At 39.9% G+C, this 27661-nt stretch overlaps 1 protein-coding gene across 1 annotated transcript in view; it reads right to left on the bottom strand.

Annotated features, from left to right (window-relative positions):
* The window catches only part of ADGRV1 (adhesion G protein-coupled receptor V1), a 576045-nt gene that overhangs the window by 388225 nt on the left and 160159 nt on the right, over nucleotides 1-27661 (bottom strand). The window contains exons 27-37 of the mRNA XM_040342090.1: nucleotides 26141-26221; nucleotides 20957-21096; nucleotides 17597-18206; nucleotides 15835-16050; nucleotides 15019-15234; nucleotides 13519-13763; nucleotides 12772-12953; nucleotides 9455-10266; nucleotides 6250-6459; nucleotides 5005-5135; nucleotides 2724-2823 (exon numbers count right to left, since the gene is read on the bottom strand). Of these exons, the coding sequence (XP_040198024.1) occupies nucleotides 2724-2823; nucleotides 5005-5135; nucleotides 6250-6459; nucleotides 9455-10266; nucleotides 12772-12953; nucleotides 13519-13763; nucleotides 15019-15234; nucleotides 15835-16050; nucleotides 17597-18206; nucleotides 20957-21096; nucleotides 26141-26221 (2943 nt within the window). The remainder of the gene's footprint in view (nucleotides 1-2723; nucleotides 2824-5004; nucleotides 5136-6249; nucleotides 6460-9454; nucleotides 10267-12771; nucleotides 12954-13518; nucleotides 13764-15018; nucleotides 15235-15834; nucleotides 16051-17596; nucleotides 18207-20956; nucleotides 21097-26140; nucleotides 26222-27661) is intronic.

The raw sequence follows: 27661 nt of genomic DNA, 5'->3' as shown, positions 1-27661 counted from the left end.
AGGAATGGGAGCTGGACGAATGGCACAGAGTGATCACATGGTCAAACCGAGGTATACTCAACGTATCTGATGGAGGCAGACCTAAAAGTTCTAACTAGATGGCACTTGGTTCCCGCTAGACTTGCAAAATTATATCCTTCAACTTCCCCCCTATGTTTCAGAGGATGCAATCACACAGGCACCATGATCCATGTTTGGTGGGAATGTCCAAAACTAGGAGGGCCAGATTCTCGTAGGAGCGCGTAATTTTGTGCGGGCGTAACGTATCTGATTTACTTACGTCTCCGCAACTTAGACGGGCAAGTGCTGTATTCTCAAAGCACTTGCTCCGTAAGTTGCGGCGGCATAGCGTAAATCGGCCCGGCGTAAGCCCGCCTAATTCAAATGTGGGACAGGGGGCATGTTTTATGTTAATGTACTGTGACCCGACGTGATTGACGGTTTTCACGAACGGCGCATGTGCCGTCTGTGGAAATCTCCCAGTGTGCATTGCTCCTAATACGCTTCAAGGACGTATTGGTTTTGACGTGGACGTAAATTACGTCCAGCCCCATTCATGGACGAGTTACGCAAACAACGCAAAATTTTCAAATTTCAGCGCGGGAACGACGGCCATACTTAACATTGTTACGCCGTACTTACGCCACCATATAGCAGGGGTAACTATACGCTGGGAAAAGCCTAACGTAAATGGCGTAAATGTACTGCGTCGGCCAGGCGTACGTTCGTGAATTTGCGTATCTTGCTGATTTACATATTTCGACGCGTAAATCAGCATACACGCCCCTAGCGATCAGCGTAAAAATGCAGTTACGATCCAACGATGTAAGAGACTTACGCCTGTCGGATCTAAGGGAAATCTATGCGTAACTGATTCTAAGAATCAGGCGCATAGATACAACGGCACAAGGCAGAGATACGACGGTGTATCTGGAGATACGCCGTTGTATCTCCACTGAGAATCTGGCCCAGAGTGTTCTGGAGCAGGATCTTTGCAATCATCAGAAAGACGATGGGTTTGTCCATCCCTGTGTCCCCCCACATAGCACTGCTGAACTTCCCAATAGAAAAGGCCTCTAAAAGTAAAAGGAGCCTCGTTCACTTTATCCTTCTAGGAGCTAAAATTACGATAGCGAAAGCATGGAAGCAGCCCACAGTTTCCAGTGACCAGGCCAAGCGAAAAATATCTTGGATCATGGCTCAGGAAAAAATGATTAGTATCCTACAGGATACTGTTCAAAAATTTGAGGCCACTTGGGAACCTTGGGCAGATTACATGCAAATACCCATGACATCCTCGTAGGAATTGGATGAAACGATTTTGATAGAACATTCCAGAAGGACATTTTCTTCTTTTTATACTTCTTCTTTCTTTTCTATCCTTTTCTTCCTTTCTTTTACTCTTTCTCTTTATTCTTACTCCTTACTACTACCTTTGCCAAAATATTACCTGGTTAGGTGGGTAGCAGACTTTAGAAGGAAACATCCCCGCCAGTTCCAATAGCATTTGATCTGCGGGTTGGATGTGCCGCTCTTCTTCCCATGACACAGCTTGTACCCATTTGGGGTGTCCGGAGAGGACACCCCTCCTTGGAGGCTCTCCCCCTCCTTCTGTTTGGTTGTTGTACCTGTGCCCACTATCCAAAGTTGTTTCTATATATATATCTATTTGAAACTCGTTCTCTTATGGATTTATTGTTCTACTATGTAAAATAATGTATCAATGACTCAATTCAATAATTACTATTGAAAGAAAAGCAAGCAGTTGTGGGTATCTTGTGATATTTGCTTGCTATTCAGAACTTTTACGTTTAAGACAAAAAAAATTGAATATAAATTTACTTTAACGGGGCAACCACTATTACAAAGTTTTTTGACATCATGTGAAATTGGAAGCAGGAGTACATCTGTGGCTACGTTGCACTTTTGATTACACATAGATAGCTAAACCAGAAACACCAGGAATGCTTTAGATGAGTTTTCCAGCCTGATGAGTCCGTCTGCAAACCATATTGTACTATAGAATAGGGAAAGGATTTAAAGAGAAGCATTCGCTTCACTACCTAGAACAAGGGATTTGGCTAGAGACCATGGCTCTGATCCTCTGATGGGCTTGGGTATCTAAACTCTTTGCACATAAGCCCCATACACACTATTAGATTTTCTGCAGATGTTTGTCTTCAGATTTACCAAAACCATGTAGTGCAGGGGCCTGCCTGATTGCATACTAATTGAAACTCTTAAGATTTGACCTCATATTATATGATTTTGGTAAATCTGAAGACAAAAATCTGCAGAAAATCTAATAGTGTGTATGGGGCCTTATAGTTAAATGACATACTTTACAATTATGGCAGGAACACTGTTTGCATCATTAAAGTAGGGGCTGATACAAATGTTGCTACATATCTGTAAAGCACTGCCTAACATTTTAATATAATATAAATAACTGATAATGTAATAAAAATATATAATATCACACTATCTAATATCTGACACAAAGACACCCATTATGTACAGCTGCTTCTATATATCAGCCAGACAAAAACTGGATTCGATTTTATAAATCATGTAGTGATTTGTTAGGGCTGGTGACGTTTAAGGCCAAAATGAATGAATAGCATCTCCATGTATTCTGAAAAGCATGAGAGATTAGATCCAAATGTCTGTGAAATGTACAAGCTACACAAGCAGACTGCCAAGCATTCACATATCATCCCCACCTTCAGTTAGCACATTGTAAAGGATGAGCCGATATTCCTCTTTCTCCTCAGGGATCTGGTCATCCAGCAAGTGGAGAGTAATACTTGAGTTCAGGGACCCCTTTAATGATAAAGAAATGCAAATAGTCCATGCAGTTGTATTTTGAATTTCAATTCCATTTATGATTTTTTTTAGTTATTCAACCCATATAAAGTTAATAAACATATATCTCAAACTTAATAATAATACATAATAATAATAATAATAATAATAATAATAATAATAATAAACAATCCTGTATCTACTACATATATTAGGGCTGTGGAAATGAAAGATTAATTCCTTGATTAATTGTTCATTTTTTTTGATCAATCAAAATTCTTTTCATCAGTACTAGTGGTGCACCATATGCGGATTGGCACACCACGTGGTACACGGAGCTCCGCTGCTGCCTCGGCCATAGGAAAGGCCTTGGCTTCGGCCTAGCTCCCGGAGTGGTGGCCATCTTGGTCCACCCTGCGGCGGCCTAGGTGAGCATCATCACCCGGCCTCAACTGCTCGTGTTCGGCCGGCTTCTCTGGTATGACTAAGCAAGCACTAAACTTCCTATACAGTGGGGGAGATGTGGACCATATTACAGTGGGGAGATGTCTGTGGATTACAGTGGGGAGATGTCTGTGGATATTACATTGGGGAGATGTCTCTGGATATTACAGTGGGGGAGATGTCTGTGGATATTACAGTGGGGAGATGTCTGTGGATATTACAGTGGGGGAGATGTCTGTGGATATTACAGTGGGGGAGATGTCTGTGGATATTACAGTGGGGGAGATGTCTGTGGGTATTACAGTGGGGGAGATGTCTGTGGATATTACAGTGGGGGAGATGTCTGTGGGTATTACAGTGGGGGAAATGTCTGTGGATATTACAGTGGGGAGATGTCTGTGGATATTACAGTGGAAACTATATATGGTGGTGATCCGAAAATTAGTCGATTAATCGATTAAAAAAATTGATTAATCGAACACAAACATTTTAATCAGTACCAGCCCTAATATATATATATATATATATATATGTATGTGTATCTTACTAGAATGGATACATAAAGGGCTTTGTGAAATTCTGCTCTAGGTTCCCTAGGTTCCCTCCTATGCTCCATGTATTTAGTCCTGTGGTCTCTGATGAAAGTCAGAATCAGAGTTCAGATTTGCTGATCTTTCCCTGTGTCTGAGTTTATTTGACCAGAGGCCAAGGCTTCTGCTTATGCAATTTCACTGGATAGAGCATAGAGAAGTATCTTCAGTTAACAAATGAGTATAGGTCTTTTGTCTATGAAGAGAATGGGGCTAATTTGCTAAAGGCAAATAGGCTGTTCACTCTGCAAGGGAGTTTTCACTTAACTTTGTGAATGTGGTGAAAATTCACTTTGCAAAGAATACCTAGTAACACACCAGAGAGATAGCTAAAACAGTATTTTGCTTGCACATGAGTGGATGACGGACATCATCAGAGCTTCACCTCATTCACTAAGTATAAAATACCTTTGCAAAATAAAGTCTATTTTCCTTTATTAATTCAACCCCAATAGTTGTGTCAGCATTCATCACAACTAAACCAAATGTAGAAGATCTCAGCTAGCACAACTGAACAGATTTGGAAATACAATGTAATAGAGAAATATAGGGATTGAATTTTTTTTTTTCTTAAAGGGGTTGTAAAGGAAAAAATGTTTTTCCCTAAATAGCTTTCTTTACCTTAGTGTAGTCCTCCTTCACTTACCTCATCCTTCGATTTTGCTTTTAAATGTCCTTATTTCTTCTGAGAAATGCTCACTTCCTGTTCTTCTGTCTGTAACTCACAACCGTAATGCAAGGCTTTCTTCCTGGTGTGCAGAAAGCCTCTTGAGGGGGGAGGGGGCGAGCAGGAGTGTCAGGACGCCCACTAACACACAGCTCCTTTCTCTATCTGCAAAGTAGAGAGTGTCCTGACTTGCCTGCTCGCCCCCTCAAGAGGCTTTCCCCACACCAGGGAGAAAGCCTCGCATTACTGTGTGGAGTTACAGACAGAAGAACAGGAAGTGAGGATTCCTCAGAAGAAATAAGGACATTTAAAAGCAAAAACAAAGATGAGGTAAGTGAAGGAGGACTGCACTAAGGTAAAGGAAGCTATTTAGGGGAAACATTTTTTTTTTCCTTTACAACCCCTTTAATATATTTCTAAAGAAACAAAAAATAACTCTTTAACAGAGACTAGCACACATAATTCCATGAAAAGATTCATTTTTTGGGGGGCATTTACCTCTGGAAAGAATATCATTCCTGTACTGTTACCAAAGTTTTGGTCTACGCGGTTTCCCACAATTCTCCAGTGGACTGTGACATTTCCACGGCCAGGGAAAGTCCGTACAACATAAAAGTGCAGTCTTTCTCCTACAACAATACAGACACATAAAATCCAGAGCAAATGAGTTGTCAGTCACTGGATTTATTCACATAAACAATTATATAATGTAGCATGATATTGGATCAATAGCTGTAGCTCATAAAAGAAGGTGACACAAAAAACAGCTAACAGCACATGAAGCAGATAGCAGAGGCTTGCTTTAAGATTATAAATTGACAAGCTATTATGTGTGGGCACTTCTATAGCCAATGCATTATTCATTTCTATGCATCATACAGTATAAAATACTTGTATTCTATTTTATAACAAGACTCCCTGCTCACTGCTGAAATAATACTGAGTGTCACTGCTAGATATAATCACACATACAATTAGGGTGCTAAATCTTTAATATATATATATATATATATATATATATATATATATATATATATATATATATATATATATATATATATATATATATATATATCAATGAAAATAGTTAACATTATGGCCAGACATTTGTGTTTCATCCATCAGCGAAACACACACCTCATTACTGCATTAGGCCCATATCTGGCTTGATGTCAGTAATGTAACACAATTAAGGAAAAGACAGGAGGGAAGCTGCAGAGGAACACATAAGTCTTTAGTAAGGTCTAAGGCCCCGTACACACGACCAGTTTCCTCGGCAGAATTCAGCTTCCGACCGAGTTTCTGGCTGAATTCTGCCGAGAAACCCGGCCGTGTGTACACTTTCGGCCGAGGAAGCCGACGAGGAGCTCGGCGAGGAAATAGAGAACATGTTCTCTATTTCCTCGTTGTTCTATGGGAGCTCTCGCCCCGCCGAGCTCCTCGGCGGCTTCAGTGCTGAACCGGCCTGAGGAACTCGATGTGTTTGGCACGTCGAGTTCCTCGGCCGTGTGTACGGGGCCTTACACACAAGGATCACCACAGTGAGCCACAGTAGGAATATATTATATGCAGCCTGTTTATTCTGAGGTTATCTCTCAGTAAATGCAGCATCTACCAAATAGAAAAGCAGTCAAAATGATTTTATACAAGGTATTCTGTACATGTCAATGCCATTAAAACAAACTCCTATCAGAAAAAATAAATTATTAAGGTAAACTTTACAAGTAGCAAAAAGGTTCTTACCTTCTCGACCAATCACTGATCTTGAGAATGTATGAAAGCCAATTATGCCAGCAACATTATCATTAGCCAAAATGACTATGGAGACTGTGTTGGAACTAGGAAGAATGCGGCTTCCTCCCTCTGTATATGTCAGTGCAACTTCAATGTTTTCATTGTCCTCAGGGTCTGAATCATCCAGTATCATCAATGTGACCACTTTACTTGTTTCACCTATCAAACAAATACAGCTGCGATAAGCTTGAAATACAAATTATTATACCATCTGCGAAAAAGAACAAGGTGAATTTTTTTCTATGTGCTGTAACCCAAACGATGTAACAAACTTCATTGCTGCATTGAAGCCCTGTACACACGGGCCAGAATCTTGTCAGGAAAAAACCCTTGTTTTTCCTGACGAGATTCTTGGGAAGAATCTCTTGCCACCCGAGTGTACAGACTCTCCTTTCAAAAGAACCGCGGTTCTCTTGAAAGGCAAGAACGCGGTGACGTCATCGTGTACCTATGCCTAGGAAGCTACCGTGCATGCGTTGAATGAGCGGGTTTCCACGGCGACAGGTAAGTATAGACACTCTAGGGTATCTCCGCAGGAAAACTGTTCTCTATTTTTCTCGTCGAGATTCTGGGCAGTTTTCTTGTCGAGAAACCTGAAAGCCTCGTACACACGCTCGGTTTACTCAGCAAGAAAGCTCTGCCAGCAGTTTTCTTGCTGGTTCTTGCCGAGTAAACCAAGCTTGTGTACGAGGCTTGAGGCATAGGTGTGCCATGATTTGCTAGTTTTAGTGACTGCATTTTATTCACTTCATAGGCTCTAGGTGGAGTTTTTGTGTACCGCCTGTTCTTTTTCAATCACTAGTCAGAACATGATTTCTTATAAGGCTCAATGTATTTGATCACCACTGGGTTTGTTATTTTATGCACTAAAAACAAAAAAGACAGGAACATTTTTTTTAAAAACAACTTTTTTTGCTTTCTGTTATAAAACATATCCGGTAAGAAGAAAAAATAAAATGTCTTCATAAATTTAGGCCAATATGTATTCTATTACATGTTTTTGGTAAAAAAAATCCCAATAAGCGTATATTAACCACTTGGAAAGTTTTTACCCACGTCGTGACCAGCCCATTTTTTGTATTACGGCAATGCGTTGCTGTAGCCAAATAAAATTAATGATCTCTTTTTCCCCAGAAATAGAGCTTTCTTTTGGTGGTCTTTGATCGTCTCTGCGCTTTTTATTTTTTGCACTATAAACAAAAAAGACAAACAATTTAGAAAAAAAAACAATATGTTTTACTTTCTGTTATACTACATATAAAAAAAAAAATGCAAAAAAAAACGAATTTCTTTATCAATTTAGCCCAATATGTATTCTTCTACAAACTTTTGTTAACAAAATCCCAATGAGCGTATATTGATTGGTTTGCGCAAAAGTTATAACATCTGCAAACTGGGATAGATTTAGGGACTTTTATTATTTTTTTACTGGTAATGGCGGCGATCTACAATTTTTAGCGGGACTGCGACATTGCGGTGGACAAATCTAACACTGAGTGACACTTTTTGAGGACAAGTGACCCCGATACAGTGATCAGTGCAATAAAAATGTACTGATTACTGTATAAATGGAACGGGCAGGGAAGGGGTTAACACAGGGGCAATCAGAGGGTTAAATGTTCCCTAGGGAGGTGCTTACTAACTATGTGGGGCAGTAACAAACTGAAGGAAAAGAGAGATCCGTGATTCAGTTTAGCTGAATCACAAGATCTCTCTTTCCCTTCCTGACAGATCCGCTGTTTGCCTTGTTTACATAGGTGTGAACGATCGGCGGTCACCGCGGCCAGTGTAGCCTCAGGACCTGCTGATTGGCTTCCGCTGTGTCCAATCTAAGCAGGAGCGGCGTGCCGGAGATTTTGCACAGATGGGCCGCCCTGCCGCTGTAAATGTACATGGGTAATAAGTTTGTGTGAAAGTTATGGTGTTTTCCAACTATGGTGTATATATACTGGATTTTTTTTTTCATACTAGTAATAGTGATGATCAGCGAGTTATAGAGGGACTATGAAAGTATGGTGGAAAATCTGTCACTAACTGACACTTTGACACTATCTGGGAACGAGTGACACTAATTTAGTGCTAAAAAAATGCACTGTCACTGTACTAATGACACGGGCTGGGAGGGGATTATCATCTAGGATGATCAAGGGGGTAAATGTGTGCCTAACAGCACTTGGTGCATTCACTGTGTGCTGTTTTTATTAAGGGATGTGCTGGTTTTTGCGCAGGTAAACAAAAAACGGCACCACTGACAGGACAGAGCTCTATATTTTTTACATCCACAGAGCTCTGTCCTGTCATGCTCTTCACCAATCAGTGGGTCCCGGCAGTCAATCATTGGCCAGCACCTGCTGTTCAGCTTGTGCTGTGTGTAATAACAATATTAGACTGTATGCGGCCCACACCTGGTTTAGGGTAATTACAACAATACTGTCATTGTAATATGTATTACTACATTTCTCATTCTGCAGCAGGGATGGACTGGCCATTGGGACTACAGGGAGCCGGCTTCAGTGACAGCAGACTGCTGCCCCCCTCCGCTCCTCTGTCTCTCCCTCCCCGCAGCGCTCACCTGGGGGGAACAAAGAAGCAGGGGGAGGACCAGAGAAGCAGGGGGGGACGACAGAGGAGCATGGGGGGAGGGGACAGACAGCTGACTTAACAGCTATGGCCTGGGAGTTTCTCACTTCTGCCTTATCTTGTCCCATAAGGGGGGCACCAAACTGATTCTTTGCCCCAGGTAAAATAATGTCTAGCTTCCCCGCTGGTACTGCCTATAAGAGTACCAGCACCAGCCATTCTACTCTAATAAAGTAGAATGGCTAATGGCTAGTGAAGGGGGAGAGGGGGCTTGAGTGGCCGGGGGGGGGGGTGCGGGAGTTGTCCGGCCGCCATGGGAGAGACCTGTCAAAATGGGCCAGTCTGCAGTGTCAGGTCCAACATTATGGGGTTGATTTACTAAATTGGAGAGTGCACAGTCTGGTGCAACTTTTCAGGGTAACCAACCAGCTTCTAACTTCAGCTTGTTCAATTAAGCTTTGGCAAAAAGAGCTGGAAGCTGATTGGTTTCTATGCAGAGCTGCACCAGAATTTGCACTCTCCAGTTATAGTAAACCAACCCCTATGTATGCTAATTCTGTGAACATTTGTTTACCTTCAGCAAATATTATAACGTCTGTATCAGCTGTAAAATCGATGTTTCTGGTAGCTGTTCCTCCAACAATGCCCCATTCCACCGTCACTTGTCCCAGGCTTCCTTCACGTCGCTCTATGACAAGCTGTACCATTGTCTGTGGCTGCTCCAGGACCTCTATATGGTGGCCTTCCACTGTTGCATTTGGACTGCGTATGTAAATCGCAAATACTCCAAAAGCATCTCCATTCATCCTGATTACAACCACTGATTTATTTGGCTGTCCTATAGTTGGTGGATCCTTTACGTTGGCTGTAGTGTTTAGCAGTCTGACATCAAGAAGAGACACAATGAATTGCTCATCTAATTCTGGGAAACTGTCAGTTAGTATAGAAACAGTAAGATTTGCAAACTCTTCTCCTTCAGGCATGGTAAACCATTGCCCTGTGACAGATTCATAATCACTGCCAGCTGTGGCCTGAGAGCTAAACAGTATAGACGCAGTGGTGCTGTTCTTCCTATAGGTCCAGAACTGCGTACTGTTGGTGAGTTGAAACTGTAGTGTTGCTACCCAGAAACATTGAGGAGAGCCAGAGCTTCTGATATAGGAAAATGCTGAACATACTTGATTTTTCAGACAGGCAATGGCACAAGCCTGGAGGGGGTTTTCTGCTAATGAAACATTGACTGAAGTCCTAGATAATGCCAAAGGGATACCAGACACAGGAGCTTCAAAGTATGATAGTATATCCTGGCCTCCTTCAACCGCAAGGTTAACTACATCTATCTCAGAGGTGCTGTACAGTACTTGCAAATGGCCAAATCTTCCTGCGCTGAAGAAAAAGAACACAAAAAAATAAAATGTAAAAGTGAAAAACTAACATGCTTCTTGATTGCTAGATTTTCTATTATTCTGATAATTCAAGTAATAAACAGTAATGGGTAGATTCAGGTACGGGCGCACAATTTTAAGACAGCGTAGCTTAGCGTGTTTACACTACGCCGCCTTAAGTAAGAGAGGCAAGTACATGATTCTCAAGGCACTTACCTCCTTACTTAGGGCGGCGTAGTGTAAACATGGCGGGCGTAAGGGCGCCTAATTCAAATGGGTTGGAGGGGGCGTGTTGTATGGTAATGAGGCTTGACCTCACGTTTTTGACGTTTTTTGTTACTGCGCATGCGCCGGGCGCCTACATTTCCCAGTGCGCAATGCGGCTAAGTACGCCGTACGGGCCTATTGATTTCGACGTGGACGTAAACTATGTAAATCCCGATTCGCGGACGACTTACGCAAACAACGTAAAAAATTCGAACCACGCAGGGGGAAAGGCGGCCATACTTTAACATTGTTATTCCACCTCATAGGTGGAATAACTTTAGGCCGCCTAAGGCCTTACGGAAACGGCGTAAAGCGACTGCGGCGGCCGGGCATATGTTCGTGAATCGACGTAGAAACTCATTTACATATTCTACGCCGGCCGCAATGGAAGCGCCACCTAGCGGCCATCTGAAAAATTGCAATCTAAGATAGGACGGCACAAGCCGTCGTATCTTAGATAGGTTTAAGCGTATCTCTGTTTGAGCATACGCTTAAACTTAGGTCGGCGTAGATTCTGAGTTAGGTAGGCTTATCTATTGATAACCCGGCCTAACTCTTTGTGAATCTACCTATAAACCAATACAGAGAAAAGACTTAAGCCCTGTACACACGATCGGATATCTGATGGAATCTGATCCGATGGATTTTTTCGTCGGATATCCGATAAAGCTGACTTTCATCAGTCTTGCCTACACACCATCAGTCAAAAATCCGATCCTGCCAAAACGCGATGACGTACAACACTACGACGAGCTGAAAAAAAATGATGTTCAATGTTTCCGAGCATGCGTCGACTTGATTCTGAGCATGTGTGGATTTTTGTCCGATGAGGTTCCACACAGATGATCGGATTTTTCTATCGTTTTTTTATCCATAGGAAAAATTTAAAACATGTTCTATTTTTTTTCACCGATGGGGAAAAAAAACGATGGGGCCCACACACGATCGGTTTGTCCGATGAAAACAGTCCACCGGTCTGTTTTTATTGGACAAACCGATCGTGTGTACACAACTTAACTTTGCTTTTCTATCTTCTTGTTATTAAATAGAATTTTTTCCACAAGCCATTTCTTAAACTGAAAAAACTTTACCCATGCTCCAGCGGTTTATTTCCACATAAATTGTTGAGGGCCAGATCTCGTGGCTAAAGTATGTACTCCTAGGACATCAATTGATGAAGAAAATTAGCCGGCAACCCAGTACATTCTAAGTTCCAAATATTTTATGTGGCTACATTTAAAAGTGCCACTATACAGCTATACTATATGTTTCAGCCATGGGGCCTTCTTCAAAGCATAGACTATAATTATTTGACGATGGCCATCGGTTTGGAATATGGTACTAGCTATAGCACTCACTCATAAAAAGTTGTTTGGTTGATACTTACCTTGTATTACAGACCCCTACTGGTGTCTGTAAGTCAGGTCCATTTGCCTATCCAGTGCTCCCAGGATCCCAGAGTTGGAGGTGTGGGGATACTGCAAACCTTACTTATTGTCCACTGTCCATGTTCCTCACCCCAGGGCAGTTTCTGGGTGTGGTGGATCAGTAAACCTGCAATGCAGATGTGCAAGAGCCGCATTTCACTTTTAGCTGATGTCATTGCTGCAGACTTTTTTTCTGGATCCTGAGAAGACCTGACCTTTGTACAGCTGATAAAAGGTGTCCTCACCATACAGGCAGTGATATGGACAACCCCCCAAAAAAATGATTGTGTCTCTTGTACCCAGAAAAAGAGAGATAACTTCAGGCCATAACATCACATGGCTATAGATGTAGATGAGTAATATGGACATTTGGGCAGCTTTTTTTTTCAATTTTCTTTGCCAGCGCTTAGTTAGAGGTGGGGTGGGGATAGGAGTTGGGGGAAGTGAGGGTCGGGCAGATGTGCAGGATCCTGGAGAGTGGGTTTAAGGAGACTTATTATGAAAGAAAATATGTAAGATACCGTTACTGACCATCTTTTGAAAATTTTTAATTTGCCACTCTGTCCTGATGATTCCCTGACCTTAATACTTTCTGATTCACTTACCTGGAACAAGTAGACCTGCATGTGCCCTGGATCAGAGACAGGGCAAAACACAGACAAACAAAAACTGCTGTTGTAGCGCTAGTGACATACTGCGTCATATATGTAATGTTTGATTTTTCATATACTGTAGTTACACTTTTGGGGGAACAGAATACAGAACAAAGAGTTATTAAAGACTAACACATTTGCCAGATAAAGTGAACAAACCTTCTTTTGATTGTAATATTTGCATAAGAACTCTTCTCCAGAGGTTCCTGAACTTTGTAAATGGGCCGAAGGAAGGAAATGGTTCCATAGGGATTGTCATTGGCTGGAATGGTAATTCTAACTTTGCCTTCTGCTCCTATTGATCCTCCATTTGAAGCTCCAGTAAGTTGTACTATAATTATCTAAATGGACATTTGAGAGTTAGACTATCAGAGATTCAAAGTTGTATGGTGCAAAAAGAGGTATGTAGTGTGGAGTAACCCACACCAAATAATTGAATTGTAAATTTGATTTGTTTATATCATTCTGCTAAAACAATGGTTACGGTTGACTAGAATAGTAAAAACTCAGCAAACACCACACAGCTTGCAGTTTTAAATATTCTCCTATAAAGACACATATGCAGTTAGATCAAATAACACAGAACACTGTGTAGTAAGATAATAGTAATACAATTAAAATAAAGTTTACAGTAAAAAAATGTTTATAAATGCTTAACAGTTAAATTGCAACACTAGAAGTAACATAATAAATACAATGAACTAAGATTTGAAGGGATAATAAAGAAAATACAATACGGGGGGGCATGTAAACTAGGGTACATCAATACTAAGAGATTGACCTGCTTTATTCCTACCATTCTAAAGGTTTAGCTATTGCCTTACAGAGATATTGTAGGAAAAGGTTGCAAAATTCTAGAACCACCATTAACCACCCCAGATACTTCATTGTTTCTATTCTGCTCACCTCTTCAATTTCAGGAACGTTGTCAGCGATGACTTCTATTGGAAGATTCCGTATGGTTTCTCCAGCAGAAAAGCTCACATTTCCAGAAGTAATCAGCAGGTCTCCTGAAGCAAGCTTCCCATTGATGGTAGCCATCCACTGGACAACAACATTGCCAAGTGTGCCAGCATTTCGAATTATCGGCAGATACATATTAACTGTATTGAAATCTGGTTCATCTATTGTGACTGATGTCACCTGGAAAACTGATACACAGATCATCATTATACTGGTATATATCACACTGATATACTTTTGTAAGGCATCAGAGATATTTTACTGTTTTCATTTTTTGCCCTTTTAAAAAAATACAATGTATGTTTATAATCTCGTATCCAAGCAGGGGTTACAAACTGTCCGCCCTCCAGCTGTTGCAAAACTACAAGTCTTATCATACCTCTGCCTGTCATGCTTATAACTGTCAGCTTGCAATGCCTCATTGGACTTGTTTCTCAACAGCTGGAAGGCCACCAGTTTGAGACACCTGCCAGAGAGAGTTTGTAGCACTTTATGCACCCAGTTTTTTCAGTATATGGCCACTAACTGTGGAAAAGCAAGACACATTCTTGCACAAGAAAAGTTAAAGCAACCCTCTCCATATCTTACATAAACAAAACTAAACCCCTGCTGGCCCCTAAATCCCTATTGTGTCCTGTGGTGATATAGAGAGTATGTGTTGTCAGAACATCATAGGTCTTTTTGATGAAGAAATCACATCACAGTGCATATAGTGCTAAATTTTGGAACCACGCACATCCCCTTCATAAGGCATATTACACCATCACATACTTGATCAAGGGGTTCTGCATGGCCTTTAAACATTGTGCTATTTGCACTGGGATGTTATAAGTAGATTAAAGAAGAAGTATCATTAACATTTATTTTCAATATACTGTCCCTTATGGGACAGAGAACATGTAGTACCACCACCACCACCTTTCCCTTCATAGCCTGGAAGGAGATGATCACTTTATAGCAACCACTTGTCAAAGTTCTGAGCTGAGCCAAGCTTTATCTGTCTGAACGGATAGCTACACTTAGGAAGCTCTTACCAAAATGTACTTTTTCCCATAATGGACAAAATAGTGAAAAAATTACCAACCAACTCACTACAGTAAGTATAAGTTGACAAGAGGAACCACAGTGCAACCAGGGTTAATAGGTATTCGACCCACTTAAAGTGCTGACTACCTGCTGCAGACAGTGAAACATGAAGCAGGGGCATTTCAACACCGAGGAAAGGTAAGTATCGAGCCTGTTCTTTAACAGGGCGTGTACAATTGACCCTGTAGTAACAGGGTCACTACAAACAATTTATATGAAAAATGTCTATGTAATTTCAATATATTCTACTTTTAAATGAGCATGTACTTTCATAAATGAAGGCAAGCTAAAAAAAATTATAATAATAATAATAATATTACAATGATTTAATAAGTGAAGAAAATTTATTTTAATTACCAAATGATCCATATGGATCATCAGATGCTTCTATAACGATAGTCGCTTCAGTTATATCCCCAACCATGGCTCCTCCTGTTGTCTGATTTAACAGCAACACCTGAAATGATTCCTCCACTTCAGGACTGATATCATTAATAATGTAGATTGGCACTGCTTTGCTGGTTTCTCCTTCAAGTAGCACAACATCGGATGATGCTACAGTGTAATCTTCACCTGGAAAAAAACACACATAATATGAGTTTATTTATATGAAATGTTGCCTTTAAAAATACTGGCCAACTCTGAATATTTGCGAAATTACATAGATTTCCTATATTTCAACAAGGGAATGAGAATTGTTGTACCATAAGGTTTCTAACTAGAGACTACTGCCAGGTACTACATTAAATACAAAACAGAAATGATATCTACAAGAGGAATGGCAAAAAGACTGGTCAGAGAATTCACAGTGACTTTATCATATCACAACTAGAACAGGTGGGGCACTTAAAGCTTAAGGAAATGTTGTTTCTTCTCCTAAAGTGACCATCGTTGGACTTAACAGTTATTCTCAGGGGATGACGGAAACATTAGTTCAAGCTCTGTATAAAGCCCTGGGAAAATCAAAGAATCAATCACACATTTCTTAGTGCATTCCATACACAAACATTGTACAGAACAACTCCTATATTGTCAAAGTTGCAAAGAAGCAACATTTAAATGATGGCAAATTATGGCATTATGTTGACAAAACTGTGGATTGAAATGGAAAGGTAATTTCTTATAGCGTTAAATGAATCATGTCATCTGAATGGCAGTATAGTCTGCACTTACCAGCTGTTGCAGTTATTGGCACGGCTTTGAATTTTACCGAAACATCACCAAACATCCCACCAACTCTAGTAACATTAATTATTGGTCCAACATAATTTTCTGCAATGCGCACTAATGTAGTAGACAGCTGTAGAACACCAAAAGCATCATCACCAGCATTTATAATGACGTGTGCCACTGTCTCACTTCTCAAACCTAGACGTGGAGAGTTCAGTACTGTAAAGAAAAGGTTACATTTTCAGTGAGAGATCCAAAAGAACCCTTACACTAATTTTCCTAAAATGTCAGTGGTGTGTGAGCAAAATATATATAGTTATTGCTGTATTTGACATGTAGGAAGACTAGTGTGATCTGCTCAGGACAAGAGTTTTCTGAAAGCTGTGTGGAAATGTTTTGACAATTTCCTTTTGGTTCTTTGACATTTGCTACCAATTAGCATTAGTGTTGGGAGAATACAATATTATGCACTGTACACATGATCGGTTCGTCTGATGAAAAAGGTCTTTCATCGGACAAACCAATCGTGTGTGGGCCCCATCGTTTTTATTCCCATCGGTGAACCTGTTTTAGAACTTTCTGATGGTTAAAAAAACAATAGAAAAAAACGATCGTCTGTGGGGAAATCCATCGGTCAAAAATCCACGCATGCTCAGAATCAAGTCGACACATGCTCGGAAGCATTGAACTTAATTTTTCTCTGCACGCCGTTGGACACGATCGGATTTTTAACTCATAGTGTGTAGGCAAGACTGATGAAAGTCAGCTTCATCGAATATCTGATGAAAAAATCCATCGGTCCATTTTCATCGGATGAACCGATCGTGTGTACGTGGCATTAGAGATGTGTACAAATTACTATCTCAGAGAAGAGCACTGCTAAGCATTATTTACACCAACATTCATTAGGCAACATCATCTCAGTGAGATTTAACCTAAATGGTCCATTTTATGAAATAAAGAAAAATAAAATTTACTAATGTGGACTAGGCCCTGGAAGACAATACATGTATTTAATTTAGACCAGAATTCTAACTTAAAGTGGATGTAAACCCTCACATATACCTAGTGAAGTGATCAGCCTCAGATGATGCACAGAGATGAAACATAGTTACATATAGTTACATAGTTAGTCAGGTTGAAAAAAGACACAAGTCCATCCAGTTCAACCATAAAAAAATTAAATAAAAAATAATAATATCATACAATCCCATATACCCAATTCTATACCCACAGTTTATCCAGAGAAAGGCGAAAAACCCCAGCAGAGCATGATCCAATTTGCTACAGCAACTTTACCTATAAATGTTAGTACCCAGTTATATTATGTACCTTTAGGAAAGTATCCAGGCCTTTCTTAAAGCAATCTACTGAGCTGGCCAGAACCACCTCTGGAGGGAGTCTATTCCACATTTTCACAGCTCTTACTGTGAAGAAACCTTTCCGTATTTGGAGGTGAAATCTCCTTTCCTCTAGAAGTAAAGAGTGCCCCATTGTCCTTTGTGTTGACAGTAAAGTGAATAACTCAACACCAAGTTCACTATATGGACCCCTTATATATTTGTACATGTTGACCATATCCCCCCTTAAAGCATTTTCCCTTACAGTAAATATTTTTTGGTATCTCCCATTATAGTAACACACATGACACCACCCTGTCACCTCATAATGCAGTGCTTAAATGCCTAAACACCAATCCTCACTACAAACAGAGGCTCGCAATATTAATAATGTTCTTTTGAGGTAAAGCACTGTATGTACGTACCAGGCTGTTGCTGTGCTCTTTCCACTATTGTGATGTTAAATAATTCAACAAACAACGATTCTGACCTCTCCGGTTCATTGTCATCTAATATTGGAAGAAGAATTTTGATTTCACTCATATTTGCAGAGAAAATTACATTTCCAGAGATAGGAGAGTAGTCTTTCCCTTGAGTGGCCCTTGCAATACTTGGAGAAATAAATGAAAGTTTTTCAGAGTCTGGAAGTGTTTGATAGGAAACCATGACTGTCCCCATCAGGCCATTTAACCGTTTGATTGTTAAAGATATATTCTGATATTTTTCCTCAACTTTAGTTGGTCGGTTTGACTCAGAGAACACAAAAAGCCCATAGGGATCATCATTAGCAAAAAGTGTCAGTGAAGCATTAGTCAAATCACCCAACCGTCCATCCGAAACATTTGTTATTATAACTGAAAATACTTTATCCAGTTCCGGAACATCATCTGGAGATACTAGAATTGTTATGTTGCCACTTTTCTGTCCAATTTTAAAAGTTACATTCCCAGAGGTAAAAGCTAAGTCTGCAAAAGGATCAGATTCTATCTTCCAAAAAACAGACACCATTGATAAGGCACCTTGGTAACGCAAAACCTACAAAAAAATACAATGTAAAAAATAGTCAGAATATGTCAATGAGAATTATACATATAGGTGCTGTGTCTATCCCTACAGATCATTCAAGTCTTAAAAATGTCCTTGTTCAAAATTCTGCTTGGCTATTTTCTGAAACATTTACTCATTGCACAAATCTGCTCCCATGTATGGGCACATTCAGATTTACTGGCCCTGTATACAGAAGAGGAAAGGGAATTTTTGGCCTGGGGGGGAAATATAAACTCACGTAAAAAAGCAGTCATCTCTCAGAGCTAGAAAGGAACTCATTGGTGAAAGACATCCCTTTGCTGGCTCTTCCTAACTTCTGTAATCCTGCTGGTTGCTTACTGGGTAATCTAAATGAGAAAGAGCTCAACACATCCCAAAGATCTCTACTCCGACTCCTCCTTTTTTTTTTTTAGTATTGCAGTGGAAGAACCTGGACCCTCCTAGCCTAGGGACCTGGATTGAGCTGGTCAATAAAGCTCTGCAAATGTATAAATTGACTTACCTCGCAAGTGGTTGTCCTAAGAAATTTGATAAATTGTGGTCAGGTTGGGTAAGTTTGAGTGGCATTACTTCTGTATGAACCCTGGAACCGCTTAAGGCACGCTAATTAATGGTCAATTTATGGGGCCCTGCTGCTCTTTTGCATAATTCCCTCCTTTGGAGGTCCCCTCAGATGTGCAGGCAGATTATTTTTGTATCTCTGAGTGAAGCCTCGTATACACAACCGAGGAACTCGACGGGTGAAACACATCGTTTTGCTTGTCGAGTTCCTTGTGAAGCCGTCGAGGAACTCGACAAGCCAAGTTTCTCCATTCCCGTCAAGGAAATAGAGAACATGCTCTCTTTTTGGCTCGTCGAGTTTCTCGGCAGTTTCCTCGACGAAAATGTTCACACGACCGGTTTCCTCTGCAACAAAATATCTCCCAGCAAGTTTCTTGCTGGTTTTTGCCGAAAAACTCAGTCGTGTGTACGAGGCCTGAGAAAGTTAAAGGGGTTGTAAAGGTTCATCTTTTATTTACTAAATAGGTTCCTTTAAGCTAGTGCATTGTTGGTACACTTACCTTTTCCTTTGATTTCCCTTCTAAATGTTTTTTTTCTTTGTTTGAATTTATCACTTCCTGTTTCTCCTCAGTAAGATTTCCACCATCATTCGAGCGGTGGAAAGTCATTTAGAACAGCTTACTGAGGAGGAACAGGAAGTGAGAAATTGAGAAAAAAACACTTAGAAGGGAAATCAAAGGAAAAGGTAAGTGAATCAACAATGCACTAGCTTAAAGTAACCTATTTAGAAAATAAAAATGAACCTTTACAACCCCTTTAAAGCGGGGGTTCACCCGAAAAAAAATGTTTAACATTAGATTGAGGCTAATTACTGGAGGCACAATCGGGTGTTTTTTTTTTAAATCAATGCAGTACTTACCGTTTTAGAGATAGATGTTCTCCGCCGCTTCTGGGTATGGTCTTCGGGACTGGGTGTTCCTATTTGATTAACAGCCTTCCGACGGTCGCATACAGCGCGTCACGAGTTGCCGAACATTGGTGCGGCTCTATACGGCGCCTGCGCACCGACGTTCGGCTACTTTCGGAAACTGGTGACGCGCTGTATGCGACGGTCGGAAGGCTGTCAATCGAATAGGAATGCCCAGTCCCGCAGCCCATACCCGGAAGCGGCGGAGAACATCTATCTCTAAAACGGTAAGTACTGCATTGATTTTAAACAAAACACCCGATTCTGCCTCCAGTAATTAGCCTCAATCTAATGTTAAAAATTGATTTTTTGGGTGAACCTCCACTTTAAGTCATCATAAAATCGTTTGATTTTTGGTTTTATTTACTTGATGTACACTACAGGGAATTTGTGGGCAAATTTTTTATACAAATGGCACTGTCCTGTAGCGTATGTGATATCATGTCACCTTTTGTATGTAAATTGATATGTTATACTGTGCACAGTCTTTCTTTTTTGTTTTTTACAAAAACGTTAATAAAATTACCTTTAAAAAAAAAAATATCCCTTTGCCAGGCAATGTAAATTACAGAACTAAACAAAAGCGAACAATTATTTAATACCAGTAACAGTTGTACCACTCTGAATGAGGTCTGAATAATGGAGTATCTCAAAGCAGGGTCACCAGCCCAATATATGCCTCCACCCTAGTCCTTTCCTGTAGTATAGGAGACTCTGTAATGGTCCCCATATGTGGAACAATGTTACTTCTGATTCCTAGTAGCTGTCTCTAACAAACCAGTGATGGCCAAAGTAATGTTTTAGCAGTGTTCACATAAACAGGTGTCAATGGCACCATAAATGTAGGTCAGGAATGTACTGCCTTTTTGAAGTGCAACAGCATGTATTGTACTATGCACTTGAACTAGAGATGGTACTGTAGTGATATACCAGCATCTGTGTGATATATATATATATATATATATATATATATATATATATATATATATATATATATATATATATATAGTTACATCCTGTGCTTGTATATTCTGCAAAGGATAGAAGTTTTTATTTTATTTTTGCTCTCTCCTGTAATGCTGTTCTCACACATGTATGCTTTTCTCCTTTGCAAGCAAAGCTGAATTCTATATATTCCTCAAGATCTCAGTGCCTCACTTTATCACATAACCAAAACTGCCCACTGCATATACAGTAGGTAAAACAAGCACTACATTCAAAATCTAATAAACTAAAAGAGTCAAGAAATTATAACAGCAAATACATTTACCTGAAATATTACAGGGCTGTATCCAGCATCTGGTTCATTTGCATTCATAAACAGAGAATCACGGCTGAATTCAAAAACTCCATGAGCATCATCAGAGTCTTCTATAATCACAGTTATGTTTGAGGCTATACCCAAGCTAGCTGTGCAATTAACAACCAATATAAATATTATTAGAAAAGGCGGTGAATTTGGAAAATTATGAGTGTGCATAGGTAATACAATATACTTAAATATGTTATCTAATTTAAAGCTGAACTTCAAGCAGATATAAAAGGCACAACTTAATTCAGCCCTGTATAAATTTATACTTATTTAAATGTAATTTGTTTAATGCAAGCAGTACCTTAATTGAACTTGGTATCAGCTTCTTGCAGTCCCCTGCACAGCAGAGCTCAGACTAAGTAATGAAGAGGCAGCACAAAAGGCCAGTGCACAAAAGGCCAGGCCAGTGCTGCAGTGCTTATATGCTAACAATGAACATATTGATAGAAGCATAGTAACAGCAGGGGCAGGCTGACCATTCGGGCTCCCGGGCACTGCCTGAGGGCCCCATGCCACTAGGGGGCCCCATCAGTGTTGCTCAGTTTCAGATCAGTAAAACCAGGGACAGTATGTAAAAATCTGTGTTTTTTTAAAAATCCCAAGATTATAGCTGTGTGTGTACTGTGTATGTATACTGTATGTGTGTGTGTATACTGTGTATGTATACTGTATGTGTGTATACTGCATACCTCCCAACTTTCTGAGATGGGAATGAGGGACACCTATCAGCAAAAGTATGTAGGCATAGGACACACCCCTTGTCACGCCCCCTTAAAGGAGAATTGTACAAAAGAATAAGATTGGTTAAACCCACAAGTGATTTTTTTACCACTACTATTCCTTTATATTGGCTTTTGGAATTTACAAATACAGCAATTTAGAAATCAGATGAAAGGTTTAGCACTGGAAAACACTTTTTGATAGATAAAAAGTGCATTTTATATACATCTGTATAGATCAGACCAAAATGAGGGACAAATGAGGAGAATGAGGGACAGAGGGACAGGGACAGTTGGGAGGTATGATACTGTGTGTATACTGTGTATGTATACTGTATGTGTGTGTGTGTGTGTATAATCTATTGCCTGGGGGCCCCATAATCTCCTGTTTCCCGGGGGCCCCATAATATTCAATTGCCAGGGGGCCCCATGAGTTGTCAGTCTGCCCCTGAGTAACAGATAGATAAGCTCATTGGTCTGCTGCTTTTTCTTTCACTGTCTAGTCATAGCCTAAAGGAAGGATTAAGACCTGTAAGTGTTACTTAACTGTCCTAGAGGAAAGTGAGGTATATTGCCCCTCCAAACAGTTGTAGAGATGTATAAAACTCAGGGCTGAAGGACAGAAATTCAAATCATTTGTCAAATAAAACTTTCCCTTTATATGTTTTTATGGTGGATTTAGCTGTTTATTTGGAGTTCAGGTTTAAAATAATCTTTATTATAATCATTACCTGTCCATATCTCTGTCAATAATATAAAATGTTAAATACATTTTGAAACAAAATTAACAAAAATCATATAGGTACCTAAGATGTAGCTGCTTGGGCCAAAACCCTGCAGTGCATATAAAACTGTTTACGCCTGGCCTTTAAAAAAAAGTCTTCTGAGGCCTGGTTCACACCTATGCATTTTTTAGTGCATTTTCAGTTTTGCAGAAACATATTACAGTCCATTTAACATGGTTTCCTATGGTTGAAGTTCACATCTGTGCATTTTATGGAAAGGGCCAGGGTTTTTTGTCTGGTTTTTAGTTCCATGGTTCAATGGTTTAAAGATGTGTATTGAAAAACGCAAAATACACCTGCAATATGCAAACTGCAACCTGCACAAGTGTGATTCAGGCCTTATACAAGTAAACAGAAAAAATGGCAACCTATTGATTGTTGTAACTCCCTTCTTGTTGGCCTTCCATTGCACATGCTACCCCCCTTCTGTCTATCATGAATGCTACATCTAGACTCTTTACTAACTTTACTAACCGATTTGTGTCAACGCACAACTGGATAGGACAGTGCATTGTTTACCGATTTAAGGAAGTGCCCAAACAAGGACCTTTGTGGCAGGATCACCAGGTTTAGTTTAGAAGTTGCATCTTAAAAAATATTGTCTTTTGAAATGGCATTAATGTGTTAAAGCGTATATGAGATTTTAGTGAGTTTACACAACCAATCAGAAATCATTCCACTGACAGTGATCTTGGTTATTGAATTTAAAGTAACAAGTCCAACCAAAACGTTCGTGGACTGAGTGGGACAGGATTAGATCCCTTTTTTTTTTTACTGTCTGTGTTCCCACTACAGAGGAGATTCATGACTTCCCGAGTCAATCATGTTGATCAGCAGGGCATTAACCAAGTCAAATACAGACAGTAATAAAAACCTAAAAGAAGTTCTGACCTTTAGACATTTTACTCAAAACTAAGAAATACGTTTTGGTTAGAGGTACAGCAATGGTCATTAAATAAGACCAGAAATGTGTGTTTGGTCTTGCAGATGTCAAATTGGTGCTTACTGGCAAGCTTCTGTGTGTTTATATTCAATGATATTACTTTATTTGTTATCTCTGTAATCTGCCAGCAATGTTTCAGATTAGCATATTGACTGTTTACTGTACATGCCACGTCTTGGCATAGTGTTGCATAGTTTACTTTACATATAATAAAGCTACAGAGGTTTGTCTAAAGCTCTAATTTGCACGCTCACTGACTAACTGCTGGCCCCTGGCATGTGTTCCCTGACCTAGGCTAAGAAAACATGTATTTACTCTATAAAAGTTCAACATATCACTTTCAGTGGAAAGGTTTTTTGCTTTATTGGTCACTATGATAAAACATTTTTTTTTTTTTTGGGATACAAAAACAATATACGATAATATATATATATATATATATATATATATATATAATATATATATATATATATATATATATATACTGTATCTCACAAAAGTACACCCCTAAGATTTTTGTAAATATTTTTTTATATTTTTTCATGTGACAACACTGAACAAATGACACTTTACTACAATGTAAATTAGTGAGTGTACAGCTTGTATAACACTGTAAATTTGCTGTCCCCTCCAAATAACTCAACTCACAGCCATTAATATCTAAATCGCTGGCAACAAAAGTGAGTACACCCCTAAGTAAAAATGTCTAAATTGGGCCAATTAGCCATTTTCCCTCCCCAATGTCATGCAACTCGTTAGTGTTACAAGGTGTCAGGTGTGAAGTGTGTTAAATTTTGTGTTCTGGCTCTCACTCTCTCATACTGGTAACTAAAAGTTCAACATGGCACCTCATGTCAAAGAACTCTCTGAGAATCTGAAAAAAATAATTGTTGCTCTACATAAAGATGGCCTAGGCTATAAAAAGAGTGTCAAGACACTGAAACTGAGCTGCAGCACGGTGGTCAGGACCATACAGAGGTTTAACAGGACAGGTTCCACTCAGAACAGGCCTCGCCATGGTCGACCAAAGAAGTTGAGTGCACGTGCTCAGCGTCATATCCAGAGGTTGTCTTTAGGAAATAGACGTATGAGTGCTGCCAGCAATGCTACAGAGGTTGAAGGGGTGGGGGGTCAGCCTGTCAGTGCTCAGACCATATGCCACACACTGCATCAGATTGGTCTGGCTGTCGTCCTAGAAGAAAGCCTCTTTTAAAGATGATGCACAAGAAAGCCCGCAAACAGTTTACCGAAGACAATTAGACTAAGGACATGGATTAATGGAACCAGGTCCTGTGGTCTGATGAGTCGAAGAAAAATGTATTTGGTGAATATGGTGTCAAGCATGTGTATCGACAACCAGATAAGGAGTACAAAGACAAGTGTGTCTTGCATAAAGTCAAGCATGGTGGTGGGAGTGTCATGGTCTGGGGCTGCATGAGTGCTGCCGCCACTAGGGAGCTACAGTTCATTGAGGGAACCATGAATGTCAACATGTACTGTGGCATACAGAAGCAGAGCATGATCCCCTCCCTTCGGGAGACTGGGCCTGCCGGGCAGTATTCCAGCATGATAACGACTCCAAACACACCTCCAAGACGACCACTGCCTTGCTATAGAAGCTGAGGGTAAAGGTGATGGGCTGGCCAAGCATGTCTCCAGACCTAAACCCTAGTGAGTATCTGTGGGGCATTCTCAAACGGAAGGTGGAGGAGTGCACGGTCTCTTAGATCCACCAGCTCCGTGATGTAGTCATGGAGGAGTGGAAGAGGACTCCAGTGGCAGGCTGTGAAGCTCTGGTGAACTTGCTGCCCAAGAGGGTTCAGGCAGTGCTGGAAAATAATGGTGGCCACACAAAATATTGACACTTTGGGCCCAATTTGGACATTTTCACTTAGGGGTGTACTCACTTTGTTGCCAATGATTTAGACATTAAAGTGGAGTTTCCATCCCAATTTTTTTTTTCATTATTGTGCTCATTAGACCTAAAAAAGAAAAAAAGAAAAAAAATGTTTTTTACTCACCTGGAAATGCCTGTTGCTATGCAGTCCCACGAAATCTGCCTTTGGAATCACCTAGGATCCTGACATCATCTCCCTCTAATGCTCCTGGGAAATGTGTGTCATCATTTCCCAGGATGCAGTGTGCTACCCAATTATCACTCCCCATCCAAGACTTCCAGGAAGTAAGTGCTTGTGGGCTTCACAATGCCCACAAGCAAAATGACAACGGTGTGGACATAGTTTTATAAACTATCTTTTTTGAATAACTATGCGGAGCGGCGGCAGATTGTAAAATAGTAAGTGACCGGATTTATATTATAAAAACGCCTGATGAAAGGACATACATTTAAAAAATGCTAATTGTGGTTAGAACCCCGCTTTAATGGCTGTGTGTTGAGTTATTTTGAGGGGACAGCAAATTTACACCATTATACAAGCGGTACACTCGCTACTTTACATTATACCAAAGTGTCATTTCTTCAGTGTTGTCACATGAAAAGATATAATAAAATATTTACAAAAAAGTGAGGGGTGTACTCATTTTTTGTGAGATACTGTATATATATATATATATATATATATATATATATATATATACACCTGGAAATTGTATACAGCATATACACAGTATATACATTAATTTTAGCTCTATGACAAACAGAAGACAAGGAAAGGACAGTAAGTGTGGTGCTTACCCCTCTGGTGCACAGCGGGAAGGAAGAATTCCATGTCACCATCACCACTAGCAAAGTCATCATCCCTAAAGAGTTCAGTCACTTCAGGAAGAGACATACAAAACACACAAATACATGTATATACATATAAGAAACAGAAAAGGAGACAGACAGTATTTTTAACACCAAGATGAGCAAAATAAGAAGCTTTATACTTTAACAAGAAGGAAGCCACATAAGGAACAGACAACGTTCAGATGATACAGTTAGGCCTCGTACACACGATAGGTTAACGAGAGGACAACGGTCTGATGGACCGTTTTCATCGGTCAAAACCGATCGTGTGTGGGCCCCATAGGTTATTTAACCATCGGTTAAAAAAAAGCCAACTTGCTTTTAATTTAACCGATGGATTCCTAACCGATAGGTCAAAACCGATCGTTAGTAGGCACAATCATCGATTAAAAATCCATGCATGCTCAGAATCAAGTCGACGCATGCTTGGAAGCATTGAACTTCGTTTTTTTCAGCACGTCGTTGTGTTTTACGTCACCGCGTTCTGACACGATCGTTTTTTTAACCGATGGTGTGTAGACGTGACGGACCATCAGTCAGCTTCATCGGTTAACCGATGAGAACGGTCCTTCAGACCGTTCTCATCGGATGGACTGATCGTGTGTACGAGGCTTAATAATTACCACTACCCATCTAGAGTGAGGAATGTGTCCATCAAGAAAACAGTTGGACCACAACCCGAATATGCTTTATTTTTGCCTTGGTTATTACTATTGTGATCTCACCATAAAAAAGGTGAAACCTTATATATAGAACATACTGTATATATTAGTGCTTCTAATCATTTTGTAGGTATTACCAGAGCCTGAAAACCCCATATCCACCTGAGAGCACACCCACTCTTGTATGCATTATAGGGATTAGCGATTGCAGCACACATATTGTATACAATATGAACACATAAAGACATACAGTATTTAATAAGTGCCAAGTGGTCAGTCTGACATTCACCAAACATTCACTGCAGGTGGATCTTCTTGGTACTGTGTTTTAAATGACCGATTCATCAACAGAGAATGCTTGGTTAAGTTACATTCAGTGCTTTATAAATAAGCCCCCTATAATCTATAACGACCACAAGGTGTTAAAAGACCCGTTATAAGAAAAGTGTATCTATGTATCAGCAACTGCCATGCACAATTATGGAAAGCTGGCATATGTTATACAAAGCTCTGAAAAACTGAAAAAACATAAGCGTATAAAACTACTAATTTTCTTACGTGGTTTTCTTACGTTTTCTTATGTACATATTATCCAAATTAATGAGTACAGAAGAATGAGTATAGGGGAACATTAATATACCACTTACTGTAAATGTAATTTAATGTATATCAGATACAACATTTCCACCATGGAAAGATTCCAAAATACAATTCTGAATAACATTAGGCTCAGTTCACAAACCCAACACACCAGGATAAGGATTGTCATTTTTCAAACACAGTTATTTTCAGTTGTGTCCAATGA

This window comes from Rana temporaria, chromosome 1 (assembly GCF_905171775.1).
Source record: "Rana temporaria chromosome 1, aRanTem1.1, whole genome shotgun sequence".
Classification (NCBI taxonomy): domain Eukaryota; kingdom Metazoa; phylum Chordata; class Amphibia; order Anura; family Ranidae; genus Rana; species Rana temporaria.
This window is presented reverse-complemented; position numbering and strand designations above follow the sequence as displayed.